Below are 26,940 nucleotides of genomic sequence, written 5' to 3'. Positions count from 1 at the left end.
CCCAGGACTAGTCAAAGCTGGGGTGAAAACAGAAATGGGAGAAAGAAAGAGAAGGCAGAGGGAACATGCAACAAAAACGGTATGGAGGGTATGGAGAGAGGCAGGCAGGCAGACTGCCCAGAGGGTTTATGTGCCGATTTGGATTGAGGCGGCCAAGGTATGGTGGTCTGGGAATGCTGATACAGCAACTCTTCACAGAGACTCAGGGTCACTGAGAGCTAGAAGGGCCCTTAGGACAAAATCTAAGTCTACATAGGCAAGGAGTGGCCGAAACTGAGGGAGAAGGTTCCGGGTTTTCAGGTTAGTGGTAGCGTCTGCACTTGAACCTGGGTCCCTGACTCAAATGCTGGGTTCTCAGCCTTGGCAGAGCTCTGTTCCATCATCCCATTTTGCTTTTCCCCAGTACTCATTCATCAGTTGCCTCTCCCCATTAGCATGTCAGCTCCATGGAGCAGCAGCGTGTTATTCTGTACCCCAGAACTGGAAAGTTGTCCAGCTGGTGAGACACCCTTGGCAGTGCCCACTGCTCCCTGTGAATCTGCTTGCTGGCCAGGACTCTGAAATGAAGATCTCTCTGGTGGACACTGGTTTTGGACTTTCAGATAAAGACCAAGGCTATGGCCCTCTCATCCCCCCTTCTGGGCTTGCTGGGTGGGTTGCCACGTTTTCCCCCTGAAACTTCAGTCTAGGTAGAAAGAAATGGGGTCGCTAGACTAGTGGTAATAGCTAGGTCTGCCTTATAGGTATGGTACAGACACAGACAGGGAACAGGGGATCCAGCGCTAGCTCTGCCAATAACTTGGTTGTTAAGGAGGTACTTGGCTGGCTATGTTATTCAGTTTCCTCATGTAAAACAGGCCTAATCCTGCTTTTCTGAAAACAATTAGAAATAACATGCTAATATAAGGTATTTATAATAAAAATATATTGGGTTACTTTGAGAGCCAAAAGGATGGACTATCAAAATTATTTTATTAAAAAACACACACACAAAAAACCTCTTAGATGTACAAGTTACGGTTCCCCAAAATATAATACTAGGAGGGAAAATACACTTGGCCCACTGCACTGAGACCTTTGATCTTGTGGTGGAGGAGCCCAGAGGTGCGGCATTTGGGAGAAGTTGTCCCCGCTCAGGCAGGTTTTGCACATTTCTAGCCTGCCTGGGCCCTTTACACTGAAACCTCTGAGTGCATCTTGAGGGCCGAGGCAGCCCTACCTGCAGCACATAGCCCTCTCGGGCACTCTGCTCCCGGCCCAGAGCCACCCTCAGCTGGTCCTGCAGGAGACGGTTCTGCTCCAGAAGGTCCGAGGCTTCCTTCTGGCTCTGCTCCAACTGTTGGCAAAAAGACATACATTTTTAAGCAAAATTGTGTAAAAAAACAGAAGCAAAGCACAGCAGTGACCCAAGATAGATTTCTGATATTAGCTGGGCTGAACACATGGGGTCCTTGGCCTTCTACATACCCACAGGTCAGGGATGAACTGGTCTGCTCTTATCTGTAGCATCTGGAACTAAAGGCTCCAGCTTAAGTCATAAATAACAAGGCAGACAAGGATACCCACGTAATTTCCACACCTATTCAAGGTTCCGACACACAGATCCTACCAGGAAATGAGGTGTTGTGCCTGCACCAGGAAGATCACTCTGCTGGGTCCTTTCAGTTTCCTCATAATGGTTAAATAGGTCAGTGCTGCCCTGGGCGGGCCTCATTCCAGGCCTTACCTAGACTTGGATTTTTTTCATTTTCTTTGTCTATTAATAAGATAATAAAGGCAAGATGTAAAAAAAAATAACAATTTAAACTCACATTGCCCTAAGCTGCCTAAATGGGCCTGCTGGCTAGCAGGCCAAATACTGAACCATAAATTTGTTTGAAACAGCAATGTCTGAAAATCAAGGGTCTCTATACCTTTTACAGCATAGCCTAGCAATGCCCTGCCCATTGGTTGCACTTTAGCTCCCCTCATACCACAACCTCTGGGGGCAGGGCAACGTGGCCCACATGGCCCAGCATCCAATAGGCATGTAGGGAATGTTTGAAGAAGAGTGAGTGGATGAATAACCGAATTCAGAGCCATTGAAAACGAGAAGAGTGTGAAATAGCTTGCTTGCTATCCACATCTTGTGGAGCCATTTGTGCAGACAATTTTATGTGGAATCCATTGTATAGAGGTTGTGGTATGAGGGGAACTAAAGTGCAACCAATGGGCAGGGCATTGCTAGGCTGTGCTGTAAAAGGTATAGAGACCCTTGATTTTCAGACATTGCTGTTTCAAACAAATTTATGGTTCAGTATTTGGCCTGCTGGCTAGCAGGCCCATTTAGGCAGCTTAGGGCAATGTGAGTTTAAATTGTTATTTTTTTTACATCTTGCCTTCATTATCTTATTAATAGACAAAGAAAATGAAAAAAATCCAAGTGTTCATGCTAATAATAAACATCAGTCTCGTTAATTTATTAACTAGGAAAAAGGAGAAGTGAAGGCAGACCAAAATGACACATCTAACTTTAATCAGCTACTTTTATAAAGGAAAATATTTGAAACATGAAACTATAACGCTGTACCTCTTTGGCCACAGAACTCCCTGTTCAGACTAATAAGTCCACTGTTGAATTTCCCCAGATTTGATTTCTGGATATATTTTCATGAAGGAACATATTCACATATTATGTATGCTACAAACACAGGGGCTGGCTTACTTATCTCTGTATCTGGATGCCCTGAGGGACATGCCTCTGTAGCTCAGCCTGGGCTGAATGAGTTATAGGGCACCTTTCACTTGCTCACTCACCAAGGGCCTGTTTTACATTACAAATACCTAGAGTCTACCTTCCACCTGTCCTATTTCCCCTTAGATCTCATCAACAGTCATCAGGCTGCTGTGAAAGCACTGGGGCTCATCTCTGCCTCCAGCTTTGGCCTGTTTGACCCAGAGCTGCCTAGTACATATTGAAACCTAACTCTGCCTCTCCCACCTAAAATATCTAGTTCACGCCAGAAACAGGGTAGACAAAGCCCCCATGTGCAACCCTACTAACCTCTTCTCTGGTCACCCCTGGTTCTAATGACAGTGCCCTTGCCATATAACAAACTCCTCTGTCCTTTTGGAAAGGCCTGGTGCCTCCTCACTGCCACCCTGCATAAGTTGGCATTCCATTTATCTCTCAGTGCCTACACTGTACTCTAAGGATTTATCTGTTGGCTGTGTTATCTCCCTGAGTGGTACGCAAGTCCCTGAGGGGAGGGACCACATCTCCCTGAGTGCTATACAGCTGAACCACTCAGGCCACTGCTGGGCACAGGGGGCACTCAGGGAAGGTTGCTGCATGGAACCCACTCACCCGTCTGCCCATGGCCAACCCTGGCTGTTACCTCCTTCTCCAGCAGAGAGGTCAGCTCATGAGTGGAGAGCCGGTCACTTCCGTCCTCAGAGGAGGACAGGTGCAGAGGGGCAATAGGCACCTGCTTTTCTTCTCGGAGAGGGGTGGTCTCCACCTGATGCCATCGCTGCTCGATTTCAACATGGACGTTCTGTGTCTTGAGGTCAGGGGTCATGGGCAGCCCCGGGCTCCGGTCGACCTCCATCCGAAGGGCCATGTCGTCAGTGCCTGGCCCGTCCACAGTGTCGAGCATCCCAAAGCGCTTGCGGCGTTCTTCCCGCCTCCGCGCACGCTCTCGCTCCAGCTCACCTGGCTCCACCTCGGGGCGGGCGTCGGAGGGCCCTGTGGTGCTGGCCCTCTCTTGTGCCAGGGCCTGCTGCAGGGGGCGGAACTCAGCCCAGTCAAAGGTCTTGGAGCGCCCCTCCCGCCTCCGCTCCCGAGCCCGGCTCCTCTTCTGCTCAGGGTCTGGCTCCCCGGGTTCCACCTCTTGCTTCTCACTTGGCCTCTGGTAAGATTCGAAAGAGGAGCTGCTCCGGTTCTTCTCCTCTGGCAATGAGCTGAGGGCAGGAGGCAAACAGCCTGTCAGGTATGGCTCTGATGACAAGCACCCACCCCTGTAGAGGGCCGCAGCCCTACTACTTTCCCCAAAGTCTTCTACCTCTGCTGCAGCTCCCTCAGGGCAGGGAAGAAAGGACACTCTGCTGTCATTTCCTTGGAGGGAACCCAAACTGGGTTTTGAGTGGAAGTGGGTGGGCAAGAGCCACAGATGGCCTAGAAGTTTCCAGCAGGAAGATACTAGGAGGGTCCCCTTGCAAAGATGCTGTAGTGGAGTGTCACAATGGCCCTGTCACCAGGATGATGGAGCACAGGGAGCCCTGCCCAACTTAGAGCCAAGGCCAAGAGCCCTGTGAGACTGCAATGGAAACAGCCACTGTCCAAACCCTTCTTGAGGGAGGCCAAACCTGTGGCATGCATGTACTGGGCAGTAATGACAGAATGAATGAGATGAACCACATCCCTTGAAGGGATCAAGGGTTTTTAATAAGCAGAGAACAAATATGGTCTGTATTTTAAGAAAACTATCCTGGTGGCTGGTTTGACATATGAATCAGAGTGACAGGCCAAAGACCACCTGTGGACAAGTGAGACGAACGGCCAGGGTGGCATCCATGAGCCTGCCCCATGCAGTGGCCTACTTGACAGGTAGAGAGCAGGACACTCAAGGGCACTTCTGCTTACCCAGCAGTGGTCCATGCCTTTTTGTAATTTGTCCCAAAGCAAAGATTCCTGAAGAGGACCCAGCCTGGCAGGGGTACAGTAGGGGGCAGCAATCATGGCAGTTTTAGCAGTGTTAGGCAGGGGTCTCCAGGCTCTTTGGGACCCTCAGCCTGAGCAGAGTGACCTCTGGTCCCACCCAAGTACAGAGTCCTCAGCACAGAATAGGAAACCATCTGGGATTGCAAGGGCTTGGCATGGGACTCCAGGTAGCATCTGCATTTAAATGGGAGCCAAAGATAAAGGAGCCAGAGAATGAGGCACCTAAGGAAAAGAGAATAGGGTCACCAGCACCCCATGGGGCCACCTATCCTGGCAGCTAACTAATAAAAAACAAAGTGATTCATAACAGTGGGACCTACAAGTTTCCAATTTAAGATCACATGTGCATTTGAATAAAAATTCTCCAGAATGGACCTTTCAGTGCTGCTGAACTGAGAGCAAGATTAGGGTTACAGCCATGTAGGAAATTAGGATGACATGGAAAGCTGGAATTGGCAGCCATGCCAGGACCCATTGGTATCTCCAGGGGAGGAAGCTCCTCCTGGGGCCCCTCCAGCTCCTAGATAGGAAGCCCCTGCAACTCCCCACCAGGCTCAGGAGGTCTAAAGTACCCAGCTTGACCTGGCACCTCTGATGTTTATACGTGTTTCTAATATGTTCTTGGGACTTAGCCTTGTAGAACTAAAAAAAAAAAAAATCCATATTTTTCTCAAATTATAAAAGCCCACATTGAATAAGCACAAAGGCTAAAAATGAACTTGGGAAACAAATGACTCCACTAATTCCAAAGTACATTCTAGTCAAAAACAAAAACAAACACAAAAAAAACAACTGTCATATCAACCTTCCTATAGAAACAAAATGCCTGGTTCCTATGAACCCACAGTCCCTGCATGGAGCTGACACCTGAGTGCAGGGGAAGCGTACACACCAGCCTGGGAGGTGCCACTCCTGATCCATGTGGACACTCAAGTGTACTAGAGTGCATCCTGTACACCTGTTCTGAGGCCAAAGCCACAAGCCTGCCCTGAGACATCCCAAAGCTGACTTCCCCCAGCTTTGGATCCTTATTCTGATGCACAGGGCCAGGCCTCAGTTGAGCAGCCAGGGTCGGCTGGGACACAACAGCCAGATGGGTACCAGTAGCCAGGAGAAGCCCTGAGGCCACCTGGCTCTCCCATGTCTAGTGCTACCCTGCCTCTGGAGGGCACGCAGTAGCCTTTGGCAGAGAAGCCTGAGCTACCTTTCTTGCTTTGCTGTGAGGGATTCCTCACGTGCTCAGAAAGTGTTGGGCTTATAAGGCTTTGGACTCTACTCCTGCATGGGGAACACATGGGGGGCAGTGCTGAGGATGCAGTGGGACACAGCCACAAAAGGGTGGGAGCTCTTCCTGTATCACCATATATAGGAGGCTCTCTAGCAACAAACAAGCCATCTCTGCTAACGGGACACGCAAAAGCATGTCCCAGTCACCACCTCCTGGTCTTACTAACTCAGGACTAAAAAGTCTATTCTTTTTATAAATAAAGCAATGAACAAACAATGTCAATAAACACAGGAAAGAACTAAAGAAAAGTTATTTTGGGTTCCTTTCCTTCCTTCTTATTCAAAGAGGTGCAGAATCACTAGGAAGAAGGCAAGGACATGACGAAAATTTGGTAGGGCCACGGCTGCCCCAGGGTGCCAAAGGGCATCTGGTGAGCACCAGGGTCACCCTGAACGTGACCTCCAATGCAAGAAATATACTTGAGAAGTCAAACTACACATCCTGAAAGGCGTCAATGAGAGGTTCTCAGACTAGGTGAAGGGTCTAAAGCCTGGAGGTGAGGGCAGCAAAATTCTGGGCATTGTGGGATCGGCTCCACACACTGAAAGCGTGTCTTTTAAAACGAAAACCAACAGGTTTCTAACCTTCAGGATCAGAGAAGGAAGGTATGCAGTGAGTGAAACACAAGATGTATGAACCAAAGAATGTGAATGTTGGGGAGAACAGTTTTCCAACTTAGGCTCCAGCACTGAGTTTCGGTTTTTCCCAATTGCACAGAAATCCAACAGATGTAGGAGTGAGGTGAAAAAACCAAGAAAAAGAAATGCTACGATGGCCTATGAATGCAGCCTCCAGGGTTGCCTTCACCCAACCAGAGCATAGCCGCCAGGGAGGCTCCCATACCAGAGAGAGATTCTCCCATTAAGTTCAGTTCTAACAGTGGCACAAATGTTACTTTTGTGGCTACACTGACCAGGCTTAAAGGAGGAAAGGTAACTGGGGGCAGAAAAACAAGAAAGTTAAAAGACGAATGAGCAGGGGCCAGCCAGCAGTGGAACAAAGGAGGGAAGGAAGGCTGTGCTGGGCTAGGCACAGAGCTCAGGTCCCAGAAGAAGCACTAATCTAAAAAAGAGTGAGGCAGTGACCACTGGGGAAGGTAGTTCTTTTGGTTACCCCAAATGCCTTACCTCGTCACATCTGGGGCAGAGGTTGGGTGGACATGCTTCATGATTGTCTGTATCCAATTCCGCCGGATTCCAGACGTCATAGCAGAGAGGGTGAACTCGCCCTCCTTCGTCTACACAAAAGACAAGGTGTTATCAGTGACCACTGTCACTTCTTCACCCTCAAAGGAAATCCTGTAAGGAAGACTGTAACCAAGTGGCCATCTTAGAAGCCCTATGTGTGCCCCCTCTTGTGATAAACAAGACCTGGAGAGCAAAAGAAATAGCCAAGCTGTGGACACTAATTTGCTTTCATGGAAATGGCTAACTTAGGTATCTCCCTCCCTGTCAGATCTAGCAGGCATTTATTAAGTACCTACAACCTCTGGGCACCGAGGAGATTTTATCTGCTCTTTAAGGACCTCACAGATTGAAGGGAAGGAGAGAGTGACAGCATGTGGGGAACAGTGGGAAAGGGAGTGCCCATAGCTGGGCCTTATGAGGTGAGGAGGGTTGGCAAGTGGGTGGAGAAGGGGTGCACAACCTGGGAGTGGGGAACAGTACAAGCTTAGGCCCAGTACCATGCAGCAATGCTCATGGAGACCAGGGAGAAGAAAGTGACAAGCATGAAGCTGGGGCCTGATGGAGGCCTGTCTGTTGGGCTGAGAGGAAGCAGGGAGACCTGCTGTGCAGCTAGGGCAGGCATCCAGGTGATGAGAATTAAGGTAGTGGTGGTGATAGAGAAGAGGGAGGGGAGCACTGCAGGACAATTTCTAGATCCCTTAACTTGGATGAGCTGGTGGGACATCGGACAAGAGCACTTTGCAGTGGGGGCCAGTGCATACACAGGAGGGGAGGGGAGCCAGAGGGAGGAGGCAGCATGGCCAGCAAGGGTATGGAGTAAAGAAGAGTGGCCTCTGGGACAAGATTCCTGCATCTCTAAGGGCCCCTGCCCCATACCATCTGAAAAGAGGAGGAGCGGAAAACACAGGTGGCAGTATGCATGGAGTACATCTCCTTGCTTCTGAACCTATAGGATCCCATCTCACAGAAGTGAGGGTGTAAATCAAGTTCTTTAAGCCAGCAGTTCCCAACCTTTTTGGCACAAGGGATCGATGCTCCTATGAGAATCAAAGGCCTCATGGTCTGAGGTAGAGTTGAGGCTAGGGAGGGGCTGCAAATACAGATGTAGCTTTGCTCGCTTGCCCGCTGCTCACCTCCTGCTGTGAGGCCCGGTTTCTAACAGGCCATGGCCTGGTACTGGTCCCTGGCTTTGGGGTTGGGAATCCTTGCTTTAAGCTGCTTAGGCTACTCAGAAATGAACCCGAGACATGTCAGGAAATTGGCTTTCGAGAAATGAAATTACCAAGAAAGTTTTGGGATAGGTATCGGCATGGCCAGGGACCAAAACACAAGAGACCACGTATTAGACTTGAATGCTGCAAACCACAACTTGGACTTGACCTCATCTCCCACCTTGGGCCCCCACCAGCATGCCCCAGTCAGAGAGACAGCCCACATCCCACCTTGGGCCCCCACCAGCATGCCCCAGTCAGAGAGACAGCCCACAGCCCATGGTTCATCTCTCCTTTTGTTTTTCCTCGCTGTACACCAAGGGTGGGGGCATGGACTTCGAGCTTTCTGAACTGCTGGCTTGTAATGCCCCAGCCCTCCCTGTGTCCCCAAGATCTGCTCGCACTCATCTTGGAGTCCTCTGCCTCCTCCCACTCCCAGATGTGGGTGTTACTGCAGTCTGATCTCTCTCCCATGACCTCATCTCTCACCTCTAGCAGGCTCTTTCCCAACTGTAGGTCCACACTCCATTGCTGTCTGTCATGTTCTAGAGAGCTTACCATGGCCTGAAACATACCACTAGCCAGAATTCCAGAAGCTCTACCCCATCTGTGAAGTCACCTCTGCTGTCCAAATTCTGCACAAGGCTCACCATGCTCTGGGGTACAAGATCTCATACCCGCCTCCGCTCTGACCTGACCAGAGCCATGGCCCGTGTGTACTTCCTCCACAGTGCCTCTCAGATGTCCCTTTTTTGTTCTGCCTACCACCACTGTGCCAGCCTGCTTGGCCTCCTGCCTCCGCTTTCACCTCCTTTCTAACAGCCCAAATGAGCTGCTGGATGTATCTTACTAACATACAACCTCCTTCTGTCTTCCAACACATTCCAGTGCTTTCCACAACCTCAGGACAAGACTGACTTCTGACCCAGCACTAAGCTCCCTCATAGGTGTCACTAGGTCTTGTGGCTGGGCTGGGGACATGGCACACTCATTCTTCCAGCCTTGCTTCTCAAGATACTAAAGCTCCCTAGTGACCCGGGCTCAAACCCCACTCCCACACACACACCGAGAGCAATCTCTCCTGCCCTAGACTTCTTGGTCCATGGGGCTCATGAAAAAGCATCAGAAGTTGGGATAAGCTCCCTGCCCCAGGGTAAAGTGAAGAAGGGCAGACTAATGGGTGAGATGACAAGGAGAACAAACTGCATGGTTCAGATACTAAAAGCCAGTATGTTCATTATAAAGAAAAACTCAGCCACCAGGCCACTAGGTTGCTAGTCATGGCATTTTCTCCATGTGGGGTACATGGCCCTGGCATCAGGGCCAGGGTGCGAGTTTAATTTGCTAAGTGATGGGAGCTGACTTAAGTGACAAGCCACCTCTTACTTTAGGATGCCCTGCCCAGGGAAACCTGGTCTTTAAGATGGGGAAGTGAGGGTAAGGGAGGGGGATTCAGTGTGGGGCCCAGAAAGCCAGAACTCGCTTCTGTCTCCAGTGCTGTCCAGAGAGAGGAGGCTCAGACCTAGCTCACTGAATGCTTGTTCCTACTGGAGGGACCAGGGGCAGAAGAGCATGACAGCAGGGTAGGTGGGGCCCTAAGATCCATAAACTCGTACCCTGGCCCTGATGCCAGGGCCATGTACCCCACATGGAGAAAATGCCATGACTAGCAACCTAGTGGGCTGGTGGCTGAATTTTTCTTTATAATGAACATACTGGCTTTTAGGTATGAACTTCAGTCTCCTCTAAGTTTGGTTAATATGAGTCAGTCTCAATGTGCCTGATCTACTCTGAGTCCTATGACACAACTGAGTTTTTGGGTCCAAAGATCTGAGGGTAAGACCCTGTCAAACTCACCACTGGAGTTTCTGGCCCCCAGTGGCCAGCCTCTGTAGACGCAGCTCTTTCAGGTGGTTTTCTACCTATCACACATTCATAAGGCTCTTGGGAGCAAATAATTAGCTTTGCTCAAAGCAAGTTCTGGTCTTTGTCCTGACTCCTGGGAAGTAACCTCTGAACTCTTGTTATTCTGGATAGGGGCTGGCCACGCAAAAAGACCAGCCATGATGTGGAATGGCTGGGGCTTTGGGCCATGTGAAATCAGCTGACCTCTCAGGGGAGGGCTGGAGATTAAGTCTGACCGTATGAACATGACTCAATCCATCAGGACAGTTATGAAATCTCAATAAAAATTCTGAACACTGGGCTTGGGGAAGCTTCCTGGGTTGGAAGCTCTGTGTATCACCACACAGCAACACCGGACAGTAACATATCCCTGAGGACATGGAAGCTTATGTTTAAGGTCCTCCCAGTCAATTCTCCAGGCATCTATCTGTTCCTTTGGCTGGTTTTGATTTATATCTTTCTGCTATAATAAACCGCAGTGGGTAAGTACAGTGCTTTCCTGTGCTCTGTGAGTTGTTCTGATTCTTGAACCTGAGGATGGTTTTAGGTACCCCAGAATTTGCAGTTGATGTGAGAGGGCAGATGTGCCCTAACCTTGAGCCTGGTTAACTCTGGGTAGCCTCAAGCCTCCAACTTTAATTAAATGGCCAATGAAAACTGGCTTATTTATCTAATCATATTTTTTTTTTGGAGGGCTTGTGTAAGCCCCTAAGATTATGGGGGGGGGGGTAAAAGACTTTCATGAATTTGCAAATTCACAATTGAATGAACAAATGAAAGAATTAAGTAAATAAAAACCTAGTACTATGAGACTTAAATAATTAACACTTTCAATCTTATTCCTCATATCCCACACATCCTTTCAACTTCAGTATTTTTTAAAACAGAAAAAGAATCTTCAGTAACAAAAAGCTTCTAAATAGTCTTGAAAGACGCTAATGTCTAAATTTTTGCTCAGATCACACATTGGGGGTAGGGGTCTGGTGCCACAGGACAGGAAGGGAAATGACAAGGCACCAACACTGATGAGAAAGAGCCAAGCACAGGAAGTCAGGTCTGCCCACAAGTGTCCCTGGACTACGTCGTCAGGTTCTCAGAAAAACATCCCAGCCATTTAAGCCTGTGTCCCCCACCTCTGTATCAAGCCTGTCTCCAAACTCCACCCCTGTGCTCACATGTATCTGAAAGCCATAATTTCTCTGGACTGGATATTCCGTGACATTACAACACGTAGACAAGTCAATTTCCCCATCCAAGTCGGCTGCCTGCAGAGAGAAATGAGAAGACCTTAGAGATTTAGAAATAAAATACCAGATGAACAAATAACCATTACTTTGTGTGTTGGCCTTATTTTTAATGGGCATATACTCTCACAAGTGAGTACACTGCCTACACTACCTGGAAACACTGATGCCACCATTTTCCAATGCATATCCTGCTAAATATAACCTCGTGCGGGTAGTTCTCGAATATGCTGATACAGGAACTTCATTACACTTAAAAACTCAGGACCCCAAAGAGTTTCATGTGAGCTTTATCTATTTACTATACTATAAATTAAGTTGAAAAACATTAAACGAATAAGCCCATTTCATTTTTTAATAAAAATATTATTTAAAAAATTAGCAATAAGAGTATTGTTCAAACTTATACAAATCTCTTTAATGTCTGGTTTCTCATATCTGTTTCTGCATTCGGTCAATAAATATGTTGTTTTGGTTGAAGCACATGAAGATAGTCTGGCCATATAAGAATATGGAAGTGGAAAGAAAAGGCAGATGTATTGTAATAATCTTTTCAGATAATTGTGGCGATTTTTCTCTGATAAGTGGTAGTTTCTTAAAGGTTAACTGCAAAATGCAACCTGAATTACAAAAAGGAACTTTCTGTTTGAATGGGTCTTTTACCTATGCACAATCGTGTAACATTATGTATTGATCATTTGGAAGACAGTGACTTATACATGTCTTCCAAATGTTGATACATCTCATTAAACAAGATCAACTATCCTATCTGTTAGTATCACCACCTATTTTGTCAGGAGAGTCTGTAAGTAAAGGGAAGCTGTTACGTTCATGATAGTGAATACAAGTTTTACAAAGTTCTAAGTTTTGCATAAAAGCTCATCCTATCATCATTGGCAACATATCCTGTCAGTTGTTTTCCTAAAAGAAATAGGCTCACTTGATTCATTTTCAAGAAAATGTCAAGAAATACCCAAACTAAATGAGAATTGTCACTTGTTCTTTCAAGTAAAGACTGTTCTACAAGGAGAAACTGCTAGTTAACCTGCAGTGCAGAGAGGGCACAAATGTTTCCCCACAAGACAGCTTACTTCCCATTTTGAATCACAGAATATTAAAAAGATGGATATTCAAGGATTGAGACTTAATAAAATTAGGTAACTTTTACTGTTATAGAGAGGCATTTTCTTTAACATTTGTTTGAGTGTGTGGTAGTGAAGAACATGTCACTGCTAGCCACCTGCTGTTGCAGTCTGTGACTGGGCTAAAGTACCAACAGTTTCACTTACTACTGCTTTTGTCATTAGTGCAAATGTGAATACACTGAAAAAAGCAAACAGCATCTTAGTTTTATAACAACAGTTTTGAGTATCCCAGCCTCCCTGAAAGTGTCTTCAGGGGTCTGTAGCCCAAACCCTAAGAAATGCTGGTCTATGCATATACAGTCAAACACTTACACATGCTCCTCTAATCCCTGATATTAGGCACCACCAGAGGCCTGCCATCCACACTAGTCTATACTTACCTGTATCACTAATACCTTTCCACTGCAGCCCACAAAGAACTTAGTATTTTTTAGGTTCGGGGTATGTAAATTTAACAAGACCCCTTAATGATAGATATTTAGGTTCTTCTCCATCTCCTGCTATTACAAAAGTACAGAATGATTAACCTGGGATATATACATCTTTTTCTATATATGGATATATCTGAAGGATTCCTGGAGTTGCAAGGGAAAGGTTAGGAACAAAGACTTGTTAAATTGCTCAAAAGAGATGATTTTTTGTTGATGAGGGAAAAAAAGCCCCTTCTGGTTGGTCTTTCATCATGGAATCAAAACTGTCAGCTGGGCCAATCAAGTTCATCTGCCACATCCCATCCTTACCCAGGAGATAAGGGACAAGATTTAGTTCAAAAAACTCAATTCACCACAAAATCTCTGTAGAAAAACAAAATTGCTCATCCTGAGTTTTAAAATAAGACATCTTTCAGTGTTTTTTAAAGAACAGATGAAAAAAAAAAGAAGTCACTCGAACCCACTGAACCTAGATGGCTAAAGCAGGGCCTCAAAAGACCCCAACATTCAAGGCAGGAACCAGTCAAGAGATCATCAAAAGCTGATCGCAATGCGCTCAGACTTCCCTCGAGATTTGGACGGGTAACCACCCATGATGGCAATGTGGATACCTATCAACAGATAGAGGGAACTTCAGCTCAGGAGAAGCAGCAATGTTAGGGAGCCTCAGGCTGCCAGATGACACTTGAACACCTTCAGCTGTCTCCACAATGGGACCAAAGCCAAGACACTCACCTCCTCAGCCACTGAGTCCCTGTAGTATCTCAGGCTTTGATCAGCAAGGACAAACCAGTGTTTCTTCCACTAAAATGGAAGGGAAAAGAGACTCAACTACCATGCAGCAAACCAGACTTCTGTGGGCACCTCCCAGAGCACAGGTAAAGCAGAGGGCAGGCAGTCCCTCCCACAAGTGGCAGACAAACACAGAGGATTTCTGCTCAGGCTGTAGGCAGCCATGCATACATGATCTCAGGGTGCTTGCTAAGCCTTGGCTCCCCAGTGACAAGGCAGCAGGGAGAGCTGGGGTGGGCCATGGGCTGTGGGCATTCTGTAACCCACAGTGGTGTGGCTGGTGAATAGCACTCTGAAGTCCTCAATCTCAACTCCAAAGGTTGCAGACAGGGGGCTGGGCCCTCAGAGCTGAAAGGTGGCTATAAAAACAGCATCTCAATCCTAAGGAGGCCACCTGTGAACTGTAGCCACTGGCTGGTTAACCAGAGGGGCACGCCCACCTGCAGCTAGCAGGAACAAACCAACCAGCCAGATTCCCAAGTCTTCACTGTGAATAGCAAGGAGGGAGACTTGAGTCTTCAGGCAAGGCCAAGAAGATTGATACAGAGGAGAGAGAAAAAGAGGGTGTTTCAGTACAGCTGCTCAGGAAGCTGGCGGGGGAGCATGGGGGGGGGGGTTGGGTTTAGGGGGTCTCTACATATGATCTAGCAGGCTCCTCTTCATACCTCTTTGGAGGTCTGGACTTCCAGCCCCAACCAGGATCAAGGTGGGGCTGGCAGGTCCTCCTGCAAATGACTCTTCCTGCTTGAATCTGATGGCAAGAATGTATCACTCTGGCCCTCCCAGGACTGCAGCTGAGTTGGTGTCTGGACAGTCTTGCTGCCCTCAGCTGCTATCTACTTGGCTGCCTTGTATGCAAACACAAGCCAGCTCTACAAATCAGAGGCTTTTCTTGTCCCTGGGAAGCCTGGGCGCTCAGGAAACTTTTAGGAAAGATCAGCAGGTAGGGGGCTGATATTGGAGAATATCCCTACAGCCTGAGGCCAAGACTGCTCTAGATGTAGGAGAGTAATCTATAGTATTGGCAGTAGCCAGGCTTAGCTGGTGCCTTTCCAGAAGCCCCTGCACCCAATGCAGAAATGAGGGTGGGGCTGTGAACTCCATTTCTTTAAGGAGATGGGGGTCTTGGCCACAGTTCTTGTCCATGAGATCAGGGGGTGTGCCAGAGGTGGGGGATGGAGCCAGTGCTCACAGACCTGCAGGGGATAAGGCCAGCTCAGCCTCACATCTGTTCCCCAGCCTCTCAGAAGCCACAACAGCTCTGTACACTAACCTGGCCATCCTCGTACTGCTTGGTCAGCCAGCCTTTCTTGAAATTCAGCAGGTCAGGCTGAGAAAGGGAAAAAAAGGAACAGTTCAGAGGAAAGTGCTATGGTATTCCAGTAGTGGGCAAAGGGTGACTGATGGAGCAGACATTTTTGTCCAGATGAAGTGGGCACCAGGAAAAGGGGTTTCTTCACCTGCCAGAAAAGCCCGTATGGGCCCTCTTTGTCCTAGTGAGTGCTGCACACAGCCTCTACACAGGCATGCACATCTTTGAGGAAGGAGATGCTGGGCTACGTAGGCATTGGGAAGGGGAGGGCTTAGATTCATTGCACTGTGAGCAGCAGCAGCTGGGCTGCCTGGTGCTCTGAGACAAGCTCTTGTTCCATCTGCCTGGGAGGCAGGGAAGAAGGATCCAGATGGAGAGTCACTGAATGTTTTATGTGTAGGGGAAGGTCTGCAGTGATGGCTAAAGAGAGAATTCAGAAATTCTTGCAGAAGCTACAGGAAGTCTAAGAGAGAAAGATAGAGCAAAAGACCAAGAAGCAGAGACCATGTCTGGTATTGAGTCAGACGTGGGAGCAACTTTGCCAAAACCCTCAGGCCACTTATCTGTACCAGGATGAATCTCAGTCTCTGTATCTCTACAATGAGAAAAACCAGGCCAACAGACAGAAAAGCAGGGGTGCAGGCCTGCCAGCAGGGCTTGAACAAGGTGCTTTCCCTGCTGGTCCCTCCTGTACCTGTGCCATTCCGACTTGTTAAGACCACCTGCAGCCCACCTGGATCCTGCTTGCATTTTACATCTGGATACCTGTAAGGCTGGTGCCTCAAAGAGACATGGATAATTCTTCTCCTTACCCCATCTGCCCTCTACTTTCCTACAGCCATCTTGACCAGAAATGGGCTGTGACATCTTTTTGTATTCCAGAGACTGGGAGGGAGTTAAAATAGGTGTGAAGTGGCAAGACAATTACCAGCTTCTGCTCCAAACCCTTGAGCAAAACCCAGAACTCAAGGAAAAATTAAACTTCCTCTAGGTCAGAAACCTCCTGTCCTTGCTCCAGTTTTGTGTCAATTTGGTTGGTGGCTCACTGCCCCTTTGGGGAAGAGGTGGCATCAGCCCTGGGCTCCTTAGGAATCTAAGAACAAAAGTATAAAGGAGCCCCAGGTCACCATGTGAGCAGCTGTCTTTCAATCCCAGGGCCTCTGGTGTGTCGCTGCTGGCAGGGGTGATGGTGCTGCCTGAACTCTCTCCAACCACTCCCTACCTGTATCCTCCCTGCTGCAGTTCAAGTGATTTGGAGAAACTGCCTGTTTTCCCTCTGCAGTGAAAACCCTATGAACAAGGCAAGTGCTCCCAGTAAAGGAGGGCCCTCCTGTCAACAAAATGTCACAGAAACAAATACCCAAAATAAGATGAGGTTCTCTGCTATGGCCCTGATCTTCTGAAGTCTGGCCAGGTGGCCTCTTCCACTGGGGACCTCAGAGCTCAGGATGCTCATGTATCCCAGAAAAGGGTAAGAAAGAGAGCAGCTGCTTCCCATGCACAGACATGAGGGCCTGTGCACAGAAGGGACAGCCAGTGCAGATGCACGGACAGAAGCAGACATCAACCTCAAGTGATACAAGCAGCAGGAGCAGTATCTCCAGGCCTTGGTGCACGGGCGCCTGGGCTCACCGTCAGGGAGGACTCCGTGGACCTCCTGTCCAGTGACTTGGCTCTTCGGTGTGGAGACAGGGGGGAAGCTGAGGCATCCGGGAGAGGAGCTGTGGGGGCTTCGCTGGGGAGGTCCTGTGGCAGAGAGTAGCCGCCAGTCAGTACAAGCGTCATCTCAGGCAGGGAATAGGGAGTCCAGCAGCCAGAGCTGTGGGAGGATCGGGACTGTAGGAACCTTGTTCTTAAGTGACAGGAGTGCTCTGTCTTTGCTGGGGCGGGGACAGGGGCCTGCATCCCTGATTCCCCAACTAGTGCCTTCCGCTTTGCTTCACAATGTGGGTTCTGAGCTACTCTGGCTGAAAGAGCAGCCCTATCTTTCAGATGTACCTGCACAGTCACTGTTACTCTCCTAATCCTGCCCCTTGCTTCTTGGGGTCACAGAAGGAAGAGCCCTTAGTTCTGTGGCTGTGAGCAGAGCAGGAGGGCACCTCAGAAGCTCACAGAGAAACAGGGGAGGAAGATGAAGATTGGACACAGCAGGGCCACAAGAGGTGGGCAGGCTGCCTGGGAGGAGGAGGATGGGAAGCGGTGTCTACTTTGTGGACTAAGTAGAGAAATGAGGGCTGTGGTCACCACTTGGAAGAAAGAGGAAGGAAGTTGTTCAGGCTTGTGGCTGGGCTACCTCAGAGAGGAAGAGAGAGCCTCTAGTTAGTACCTAGGATCTAAGGCTTGTCAGAACAGCCTTTAGCAGAGATGAAATTCTGAAAGAAAGATGCAGAGGACAAGACTTGTCCTTAAGAAGTTCACTAATTGGAGAAGGAGATGAGAGACCCAAGCAAACGACCATGAAAGGAGAGTGGAAAGCCTAGCAAAAGTACAACCAAGTGTGTGCTGGGGGCCTCTAAGGGAAGTGTGGGGCCACGTAGGGCCCACGAGGCACTGTTCAGGCCTCAGTGCTCACCCGCTTCCTGGGGAATGCCCTCTTCTCACTGCGGCCCTGGCGAGTGTCGCTTGACGGTGAAGGTCCAGCTGACAAGTTGGTCTCCATGTGTTCTGTTGCCTTCTCAATGTCCAAGGACTCAAATTTCTCAATTACTTGAGACCTCCTACAAGAGAGGACATGAACCCTGCTGGGAGAGACAGGGTTCCCCCACAGCCCGAGACGGGCTTGCTCCCATTGCAGAGGGATTCATTCAGCCAAACCCCCACACCTGGCCCATCCCAGCCATCCCTGGACCTCCCTTCCACAGGGCGTATAGGCTGTGCATACAGCACTTGACTAGTTCACCTTTGACACCCCTCCCGGATCTCTCTTTCCCCCTACCGTGGAAGGCAGAGCTGTGCAGGGGTGAGCAGCAGCTCATGTGCAAGGGCCTTCCATTCTGCCGAGCCTGTCCTTGCCTTCTGCCCTTCCAAACCTAATACTGGCGGTCCCTGCATGGTCTGTTGTGTTGACACACTTGAAATCACATAGGTCATCACCAAGCATCCTCTCCTGAGCCACAGACATGATCATAAGGCAACCGCCACCTTGGAGGGGGATGACCCCATCCTCATTGAATTCCTAGCAGATAATGATGCAGCCCCCATCCCAAGGCAGTCAAAATTTAGCAAGAAAAAGGGCCATGAATTAACATTGTTTCTGCCAATAGTAAAAAGAATCAAAAAATAAATTAAAACAAAAACAAAGCAAGTTGATTTCGTGTGAAAGGGCTGGTGGTATCATCAGGCCATCTATGGCTGGAGACGGAGCTGAGATGGGAGCGAAGCAGGCGGAGGAAGGGCGAGTAACGTCACACAGCGACACAGCAGGAGAAGGTGGAGAGGGGCAAGACCTGAAAGAAAATAAGGCTGGAAAATGAATAAACAGAAAAAGATGGCTTTTTAAAATCAAATAATGGTACATCAAAATTATCCAAAGAATTAAAGAAAAAAAAAAACCCCGAGGTGATCACTGAGGTGGAAAGACCATCCTTGTCTGAGTCACGAGGAGTCGATGAGGTGGGCGTGAGCATGGGAGGCCAGCTGGGGCACACTGGGTGCTTGGGTCTTGAACAATGACACGTTGCAGGACCAGAGGCCTGTCCTCCCACAGGGACACCCAGGCAAGTGTCCTAAAGTCACCTCTCAGGGAGGGGTTTACTTGCATTTTGGACAAGTGGTGGATAATTGAGGGGAAGCGACTGAAGGGCCTCTGAGCCTAGAAAACTAACTAAAATCTAACTCTAAAAAAAAAAGAGGAAATGAGCTCGAAACCTGAAACACCTCTCCCTCAGAGGCTAGTTTTTTTTTTAGGAGGATTACCAATAAAAATTGATCTAGGGATTCTTCTTCAAGGAAGGCTTAATACCAGGGGCAGAACTCTCGGGGCACCTGAGCTCTCTGCTTCTCCCTGTGCTTCCACAAGAAATGTGGGCATCCCACTGCACTAAGCTTCTATGGAGCCTTCTCCCCAGGAACAGAACTTGTTCCCAGGCCAGCCTGCCAGAACCAGCAGTGCAGGGTGACTGAGGGAGGGCAGCAGGAGAGAGGGCATGTGTCTGAGTGCAGGAAGCTAAGGCAGAGGCAGGAGTTCCTGGAAGCACAGGAAGCTCTTGCAAGTGCTCAGCCTGGTTGGGCAAGGAGGCATCCCCCATGCCCAACTGTCCTGGTGAGGTCTGGATAAAATTCCAGGCCTACTCACAAGTCTCGGTGTCACGACTTGCTGAATGAGAGCCCCTCCAACTGAGTCCAGGGCCTAGAAAGCCCCAGGAAAGCTGTGAGGAACAGTTCCTGGCCAAGTCACATGCGAATTGCATGCTGCAGGACTGCCAGGGCTGTGAAGAGAGGAGTCAGACAAGAGGAAAGCGACACTTGCGGCAGCCTCTACACACAGAGAGGGCTCCAGTGAAGTCAGCCACATTTACTTTGCAAAGTGGGAAGTTTTTAACTTGGTTCCCTTCCAGTACTATAGGTATGGCCACAAATGTCTCCCTGGGCTGGCTGACAGCACAGAAAGGAGGCACTGTACTTCTGCTTGGCTGACCTTTCCAGGTTCCTAGCCCAGGGGCAGGTAGGCCCACACAGGAGCTGGCCCTGGTATCGTCACCCACAGTTCAACCAGGGCCATGTCCTTCCCATGCTTGCTCAGCAGCAACTCACCATCTAAGAAATGTTTTAAAGGCTCTGGAGCAAGTCTTAAAAGCAGAGCTTATTGGTCCACAAAGGACTGCTTCAGGGCAATGGCTTCTCAATAAACTAAGCCCTGTCATCCCCCAGCCTGGCTCCTGGGAAGGCCTGATTTGTTCTGGGTAGCTGTGGCCAAAAACATGTCAATGCAGGGTTCTGCTCTATTCAACCCAGAGACAGGAATCCAATCAAGCACAGCTACTCGGGACCAGAAAGCAGACCTCACAAAGTGACAGCAGCCAGCCAGATGTTATCAAGGGCAGTAAGAAAGTGACATTACAGTGTTAGGATGCAGAACTAGTGGGTCCCAGGGGTGCCAATACCAGGTGAAAACCCATCCCCATGGTGGCAAAGAGCATGCATGCAGAGAGCAAAGCCCCAGAAATGCCATCTACCACCAGACAAGGACAAGTTCAAAGCCAAGCAGGTGTGCTAAATGTTAATTCTCTGATCTGCTGCTAAACCAGGGCATGGCTGCCTACACAGAAGCCTTCACGACATGCAGCCTGCCCACAAGCCAGTGCGAAGCCTCCCCAATCTCAGCTGCTGGCTTCCTAAATCTCTGGCAAGTCCCTTTATTTATATATTTCCTTAATTGCTTAAAGGACAGCCTTAGCCCAGTCCTGGGTCACATCATGGGAGCAGGGCCTTCTCAGTTAAGGGCCCAGCTAGATGTGTGTTCTGGTTCCACTGCTCTAGGCTGTTTCTGCGACGAGCTACCTTGATTCTGGGCCCCTATGTCTGTATCTACACACGAGGGATGATGATGCAGGCATCTCATGAGAGTACTAATGAAACAAGAAGCCAGCTAACTGCTTGGCAGGGCACCTGCTAACTGCTTGGCAAGAGGCTAGCTTTCCTCTTCCTCAGAATTAGGTATATTCTGTTGTCTTCTCTTTTTAAGACCAAACACTCTACGTGTCTTTTCTTTATCCTGGTGGTTAACCCACAGGTCCACAGGTCCTTTCTATCTGGGACATGTGGGAGAGTGGGTGAGTATTAATAAGAGAAGGGAGCACCTTTAGAGGAATCCATTGCCACCCTGGCCTGTCTTCACAACATGTCCCAACTATGAGCTTTACTTAGGCTTTGGTGGAGCGACAAGAACACTCTGCAAATACTTCTGGAACTTAGGCCTGAACTTCTTTTTCATTGGGAACTTAATTAAACTATGAATATTCTTCCCCCAGCAAAATGTACACATAGACTCTCAAGTGGTTCAGAGGGGTCTGTGAGCCTCCAGCAGCCTAGAGGTCATCTGGGTAAGAACCCTGTTGTCAGGCATATAAATAAAGAAAGACAAAGGCTCTGTTTACAGACTCAGGGCGCAAGCTTCTAATAGAGGAGGTGCTCAGGTTCTCTGGTCCAGACCTGGGCTTAGAGGCCTGAGATGGAACCGAGATCTTTCCTCAGCTCTCTGAGAAGCACAGGGATAGTGGAACAAGAGAAGGGAAGGGCAGAGCCCTCCTCTCCTCAGACCATAGTCAAGTTCTACACCTCTGCCCCTGACCTTTGTCCTAGGCCTTTGCCCATTGTCCAAACCCCATCTCTCCCCAGGAAACCTCCCCATTTCACATTTCAGCAAAGCCTGGACAAAGAGTGATTCTGCCGGGTACCTGGCAGCTTCACTGGCTGCTATGGCTACCCTGTGGCTTTCTGTGGGAGAGAGTGCTCAAGGGAGGAACTATGTTGCCACCTTGCCTTCCCAGGCATGGCCACCTTCCCTATATCTCCTTCCATGTCCTTCACCCATACATGAGACTGGTAAGGGCAAACAGAGCTTCTGCCACCACTTGCATCTCTGGGGGTCTTACTGCCTCTGCTGTCTCCTTGGAGAACGGAACTGAGCCAGGAAGGAAAAGATCCAGTCACACATGGCCCAGGCAGCTGAGAACCCACCCAGGGTCCTGGTATTAGGAGGCACTCATAGGGAGCAGCTGGCTCCTTGCCTAGGCTTCTGAGTACCCAGAGATCCTATATTCTAACCACCAGGAGCTGAGTTCTGGAACCAGAGTCCAGGGTCAAGAGAGAAAGGTTCCCCACATGCTCTTAACAGACAGGGAGAATGAACATGCTCCCCAAGGAAGGCTTAGAGGACACGTGTGTGTGTGTGGAGGGGTGGGGAGAGGGAATATGTGCATAAGAAAATATATGAGAAGAGCATGTAGGGGTATGTAACAGAATGTATGAGTGTGTGAGACTATGTGTGAGTACACGTGTAAGAGAGAAACTGAGAGTATAAGCAGAAGAGACTGTGTTAAGGGTGTGGGGAGAGAGCCTGTGTACACGTGTGTGCACATGTGTTCAGCCCTCTAATTTCTTCCTTACCTCCGCTCGTTGCCAAACAGACGGGCCACCTCTTCCCTGCCAGGACTCCGGGCCCGAGTCCTATGCTCCAGCCGCCTTTTCTCCACCTGGAAGGCTTCTCGGTGGCTGATCCTGATGGCCTTAGGGATGTCGGCCAGGGTGGCATACTGCCTGCTGGCTTTAAAGGCAAAGGTGCGCCCCAGTCTCTCTGCTTCCCGCCCCCCATCGCTGCTGGAGTCCATATGGGTGGGGGGCTGGCTGGCGACATCCAGGGAGCCGAGGTAGCTGCTGCAGACCATTCGGCTGGGGGGTCGAGGACCTGGGGAAGGAAGGGGATGACCAAGCTCCTGGGAGGGCGGTCCGGGACCACTATACCTGTTGTTGGGGGTGCTGGGACTGGGAGGGGAGGCTGGCGGGGGCAGCTGCTGCTCCTCAGCCTTCAAGTCCTGTTTGGTCTTCTCCAGGGAGAAGTAGCCGCTCTCCACCCGGACTTTTCTGCCACAGTCCATGCGGTCGCCGCTCATGGTGCTCTCCTCTGGAAGAGAGAGTGGGAGGCAAGAGACACAATTAGCCATCTTTGCTTTCTGAGGATGCTTTTAAAAGCTCATGCAGATGCAAATGGGGGGCTTTCTCTCTACCTTCATCTTTAAAGGCCAATGTGCTTCCCCAAGGGCAGACACAGGATGGGGAAAAAAATTTCCTTTCCACTGTGCCTCATCTATCTCTCCTTTACCCTGGCTGCCTCTTGGTCAGACTGTCAGAGGGGCCTACACTTCTAGTCTGGAGGCTCAGTTGGGAGAACAGGATCTACCCATATACCACAACAAAAGATATCCCAACAACTACTTCTTACCATACATCGAGGAGGAACCAACAGTCAACTAGCCATTCAGTCTTTCAGTACATTTTTGAGGAGAAAAGGGCAGAGGACTTGTATAGAAACCAGGAGTGAACAGACTTTAGATATGGATGGGTATGTGCTACCAAATGAGGATTAAGGCAACTTATGCCCAGAGCTAATGCCAAATGCACTTTGGCCTGAATGAGCTGGGTCAGTCTCAATGGTCCACTCATCGTTAACAATCTAGACAAAGTATAAATGGGAAAAACCAGCCTGTGTTTTGCAGAGCCTTCAAGGGCTTGGATGAGGGAGGCAGAGACGATTGCCCTTTTTCTGCTCAAATAACTCCCAAGTGCTAAGTGGAGAAAGCATGGTGATGCTAGCTGTTTCCTCTGGCACCCTCTTTCCTTACTTCACCCAGGGACCTGCAGGATGGGACTGTGAGGAGAAAGACAAGACCACTCTAACTACTGCTGTCCTCAGTGGACTTCCAGGGTTAACTAAGCCACAAACACAAAGTGGCCACAAGGATAGGAAGCAGAGGCTTCCTTAAACACAGACCTCTTTACAGAGCACTTTGGCTCTCACAACACTTGCCTGGGGCTAACAGACCAGGTGCTATCCTTCTTTATAGATAAGACTCAAGAGCAGGAAGGGCAAGGCAAAGGCTGGAGCCCAGGGATCCCAGTCCCACACCAGGCCATGCTCTACCTAGGGCTGATGAACACAGAAGGTGAGGAGACCTGAGGCCTGGAGCTCACAACTGGACTGTACTGGGTCCCGAGTGAACCCCCAATGCAAGCTCTGGAGGGATAGAGGCCTGTTCTAGCATTATGAGGAGGGGCATCAGGATAGGTGGGCACTTGAGCCAATCTGGCCACCACTTACCATCTTTGCTCTCGAGCCCAGGTTCCCTCAGGGTGCTGGCAGTAGGAGGCTGGCTCTGGCTGGGGCTTTGAGCTGGACTCAGGCTGCTGCCATCTGGCTGGTCCTTGGCCCTCATTTCTTCCTGCCAGAGTGTAGATTTGGTGGTGGGGACTTTCTCAGCACTGGGGATGCTGCTGCTGCTGGTGGTGGTGACGGCCATTTTTGCTGGCCCGGGCTCCTGGGGAAGAGAGTGGTGTCTGAGATGTAGGCACAAGAGGACATAGCCCAAGCTGGTGTACTGGTTTTGGGTGCCTGGATGTTTGGCTATTGGAGACCAGCAAGATCAACTATGCAGTATTAGGGGCCCAGAATTCCCAGGAGATAAGACTCAGAATAGAGACATCTTGGTCAGAGTAGAAGCTCCTTCTGGATGGCACTGTGGCCTTCTCTCTTTTATAGCTCCAGCCAGCACCCCCAGAGTACCTGGTTCAATGGGCCTCAGGCCATGTTTGGCAAATGCATGGAGTCCCAACACCAAATACATGCAAGTTCTCCCTGCCCACAAAACCAGACAGAGTCCAGAGCAGTGAATTGGTATTACAGGTGAGACCAAAAGTGGTTGGCTCAGTTTGTCATTCCTAGACTTCTGGGTGTTTAGGACATGAGTACATGGTGAGAAAAGAACACATCAAGATGGGCCCACTGGGATGAATGATACGCATGTGTTCACTCAGCATCCATGCCAGGGCCAGCTGTTGGCCTCATCTACTCTCCCGTTTTTATCCTAGAATGCTAAAAGAGGATACCTGGGATACTATGTAAAGAGTCATCAGATACAAAGCAAACACCACTCAAATCTGCACCTACCCTCCTGCCTGTCTGTAGCTAAGAAGGGAACAGTCTCAATTCCAACTCCCCATCAGGTCAGAACTGGGGCTTCTCTGTGGGAGAAACAGTCATGCAAGAAGTGCTTAGTCAGACATGGGGAGTCCAATTCCAGGGTATGTAGCGAACCTTCACTCAAAACTACAAACTAGAGCCCAGACAAGGGTGGGGCTGGGAAACCCGGCTGCTCTGCAGCACCAGCTTACACCCTGGGCACAAGTCAGTCTCCTGTCCAGCCCAAGGTCTTAGATGCCAGTTGCTGAGGGTGCTACATGGCTTTAGGTCTTTTCGAAAGTGAGGTACATCTCATCTGTTTTCTCTAAAACATGAGTAATAATGTACAAATGCTCACCCTCCCACTCCCATCCCGGTGGCCAAGCTTTATTTTTAGAAACCTACCTTAATCCATCTGTGACTTGGGCCCTTGCAAGGGTTACAGACGACACAGGTTATGTGTATGTGTGCACAATGCAGACCCAGTATAACCACCAGTGGGTTATTTATTACAGCCACTGGTGTCAGCTATATGCTGGGCTCTGGCTGGGCACCATACCATCTAGTCCTCATCAACCCCCTTTGCAGGGAAGAGAGAGGCGTCACACTTGCATAGCCAGAAAGGAAAAAAGTAGGGCTCCAAGTATTCTCCACCCCTAGGCACCCCTATGAGCAGGAGAAAGGCCCAGGATAGGGTGGGAGTAGGCTTTGTCTTAGATGAGCCTCCAAGATAAGCCCAGATACTAACGTGAGAAAATGGGCATTTGTCTGCGTCCAAAGGTTTCCTTAGCTTTCTAAGGATTCTAGGCCTCATGCAAAGGGTAAAACCAGTATGGTTCTTCCCACAGACTCAAGACACATATAGCCTACTACTGTGTTAGAACCTTCAGCTGACCCAATTCCAAGGGTGGAGAGTCCCAAGAACTTTGACCCCCTCGGATGAAGTGGACTTCTCAGAAGAAAACAATGATGGTTTCTGACAGTTTCCTGAGGGCTCCAACAGAATAACTGACCCAAGGAGATCCAGCACCAGGGCAACCTATCCTTCCAGTCAGCATAGTACCCTCACTCTGTGTCCCAGCAGCAATGCTTCTCTAAAGTAGAAGCCACTCTAAGTCCCCCTGCTATGCCCCGTCCCAACAACTCAGGGCCTTTTGCTCAAAGGCCAGAGGCCGTGCACATCTCCTCTGGTGGGCTCAGGGAGGAGTTGGAATCCTCTTGCAGAGCTAGGTGGGGGTGACATAAAGACCATCCTTGGTGAATTGGTCCCCTCTGTGGAGAAGATTGGACCAGGGTAGGCAGAGATTGCCAAAAAGGGCCAAAGAGGAAGGAATGGCTGATTGTGCCCATGAGTGGAGTGGCTTTGGCTGCCAGTGCCCTCAGCCCGACCCTGTGGGTGAAAAGCCCATGGCACATGCACAGATCTCTGATGCTAGGGGGACCCTAGCACTGAGAAGAGGGTGGGGTGGCAGGGATGTCCAAGAGGCAGAAAAAATTTCAGGTCCCAGATTCAAGGAGTCATGACTCGGAGCTTGGGGAATATACACATTTCCCAGCACCAAGCAACTCCAGATCCACCTCCTGGCCCTGGGCCTCCCAGGGCTGGTTGAAATCATAGATCCCTACCCATGTTCCCCACTTCCAGAGGACTATCCCAGAGCATGGATAGTGGTCAAGGTCCACAGGGAGTTCTTTTTCTCTCCTTTGGTAGCTCTGCTTTCTCCTGCCTTTACATTGAGACAGCAGGAACAAAGCCATACTAGCTTCTGGAATAGGGGGCTAGATTGGTGATGCTGGGAAGCCTGGTCTCAGGGTAAAGTTGCTTCTCTTCTCCAAAGCAGATATATGGAGAATAAACCTCTGTACGAGCCAGTTCAGGACCACGTGGCACCACCTCTGCTCTACACAGCTGCTGTTGTGAAGAGGGTGCTGACACCCATGCTAACCCAGGCCCTGGCTGCCTGTGTACAAGGAAGGAGTGGAAGCATTAGGTTTTCTATGTGCTAGTCCCTGTGTGGCTGGGACAGCTTCATTGCTCAGGGCTGTCAAT

The 26,940-nt window shown here is 49.4% G+C and overlaps 1 protein-coding gene across 11 annotated transcripts in view; it reads right to left on the bottom strand.

Annotated features, from left to right (window-relative positions):
* The window catches only part of LOC107506746 (myosin phosphatase Rho interacting protein), a 146,379-nt gene that overhangs the window by 26,357 nt on the left and 93,082 nt on the right, over positions 1 to 26,940 (bottom strand). For 3 of the 11 annotated variants that reach the window (XM_036222459.1, XM_036222458.1, XM_036222457.1), the window contains exons 6-16: positions 24,033 to 24,249; positions 22,679 to 22,838; positions 22,325 to 22,477; positions 17,790 to 17,934; positions 16,850 to 16,963; positions 15,179 to 15,235; positions 13,849 to 13,917; positions 11,469 to 11,558; positions 7,118 to 7,227; positions 3,378 to 3,942; positions 1,220 to 1,336 (exon numbers count right to left, since the gene is read on the bottom strand). In XM_036222459.1, coding sequence (XP_036078352.1) covers positions 1,220 to 1,336; positions 3,378 to 3,942; positions 7,118 to 7,227; positions 11,469 to 11,558; positions 13,849 to 13,917; positions 15,179 to 15,235; positions 16,850 to 16,963; positions 17,790 to 17,934; positions 22,325 to 22,477; positions 22,679 to 22,838; positions 24,033 to 24,249 — 1,797 coding nt within the window. Of the gene's footprint in view, positions 1 to 1,219; positions 1,337 to 3,377; positions 3,943 to 7,117; positions 7,228 to 11,468; positions 11,559 to 13,848; positions 13,918 to 15,178; positions 15,236 to 16,849; positions 16,964 to 17,789; positions 17,935 to 22,324; positions 22,839 to 24,032; positions 24,250 to 26,940 lie in introns of all 11 variants that reach the window. The other 8 variants (XM_036222463.1, XM_016137586.2, XM_016137585.2 and 5 more) reach the window with 5 other exon arrangements.

This window comes from Rousettus aegyptiacus, unplaced genomic scaffold, assembly GCF_014176215.1.
Source record: "Rousettus aegyptiacus isolate mRouAeg1 unplaced genomic scaffold, mRouAeg1.p scaffold_m13_p_6, whole genome shotgun sequence".
NCBI classification, from domain to species: domain Eukaryota; kingdom Metazoa; phylum Chordata; class Mammalia; order Chiroptera; family Pteropodidae; genus Rousettus; species Rousettus aegyptiacus.
This window is presented reverse-complemented; position numbering and strand designations above follow the sequence as displayed.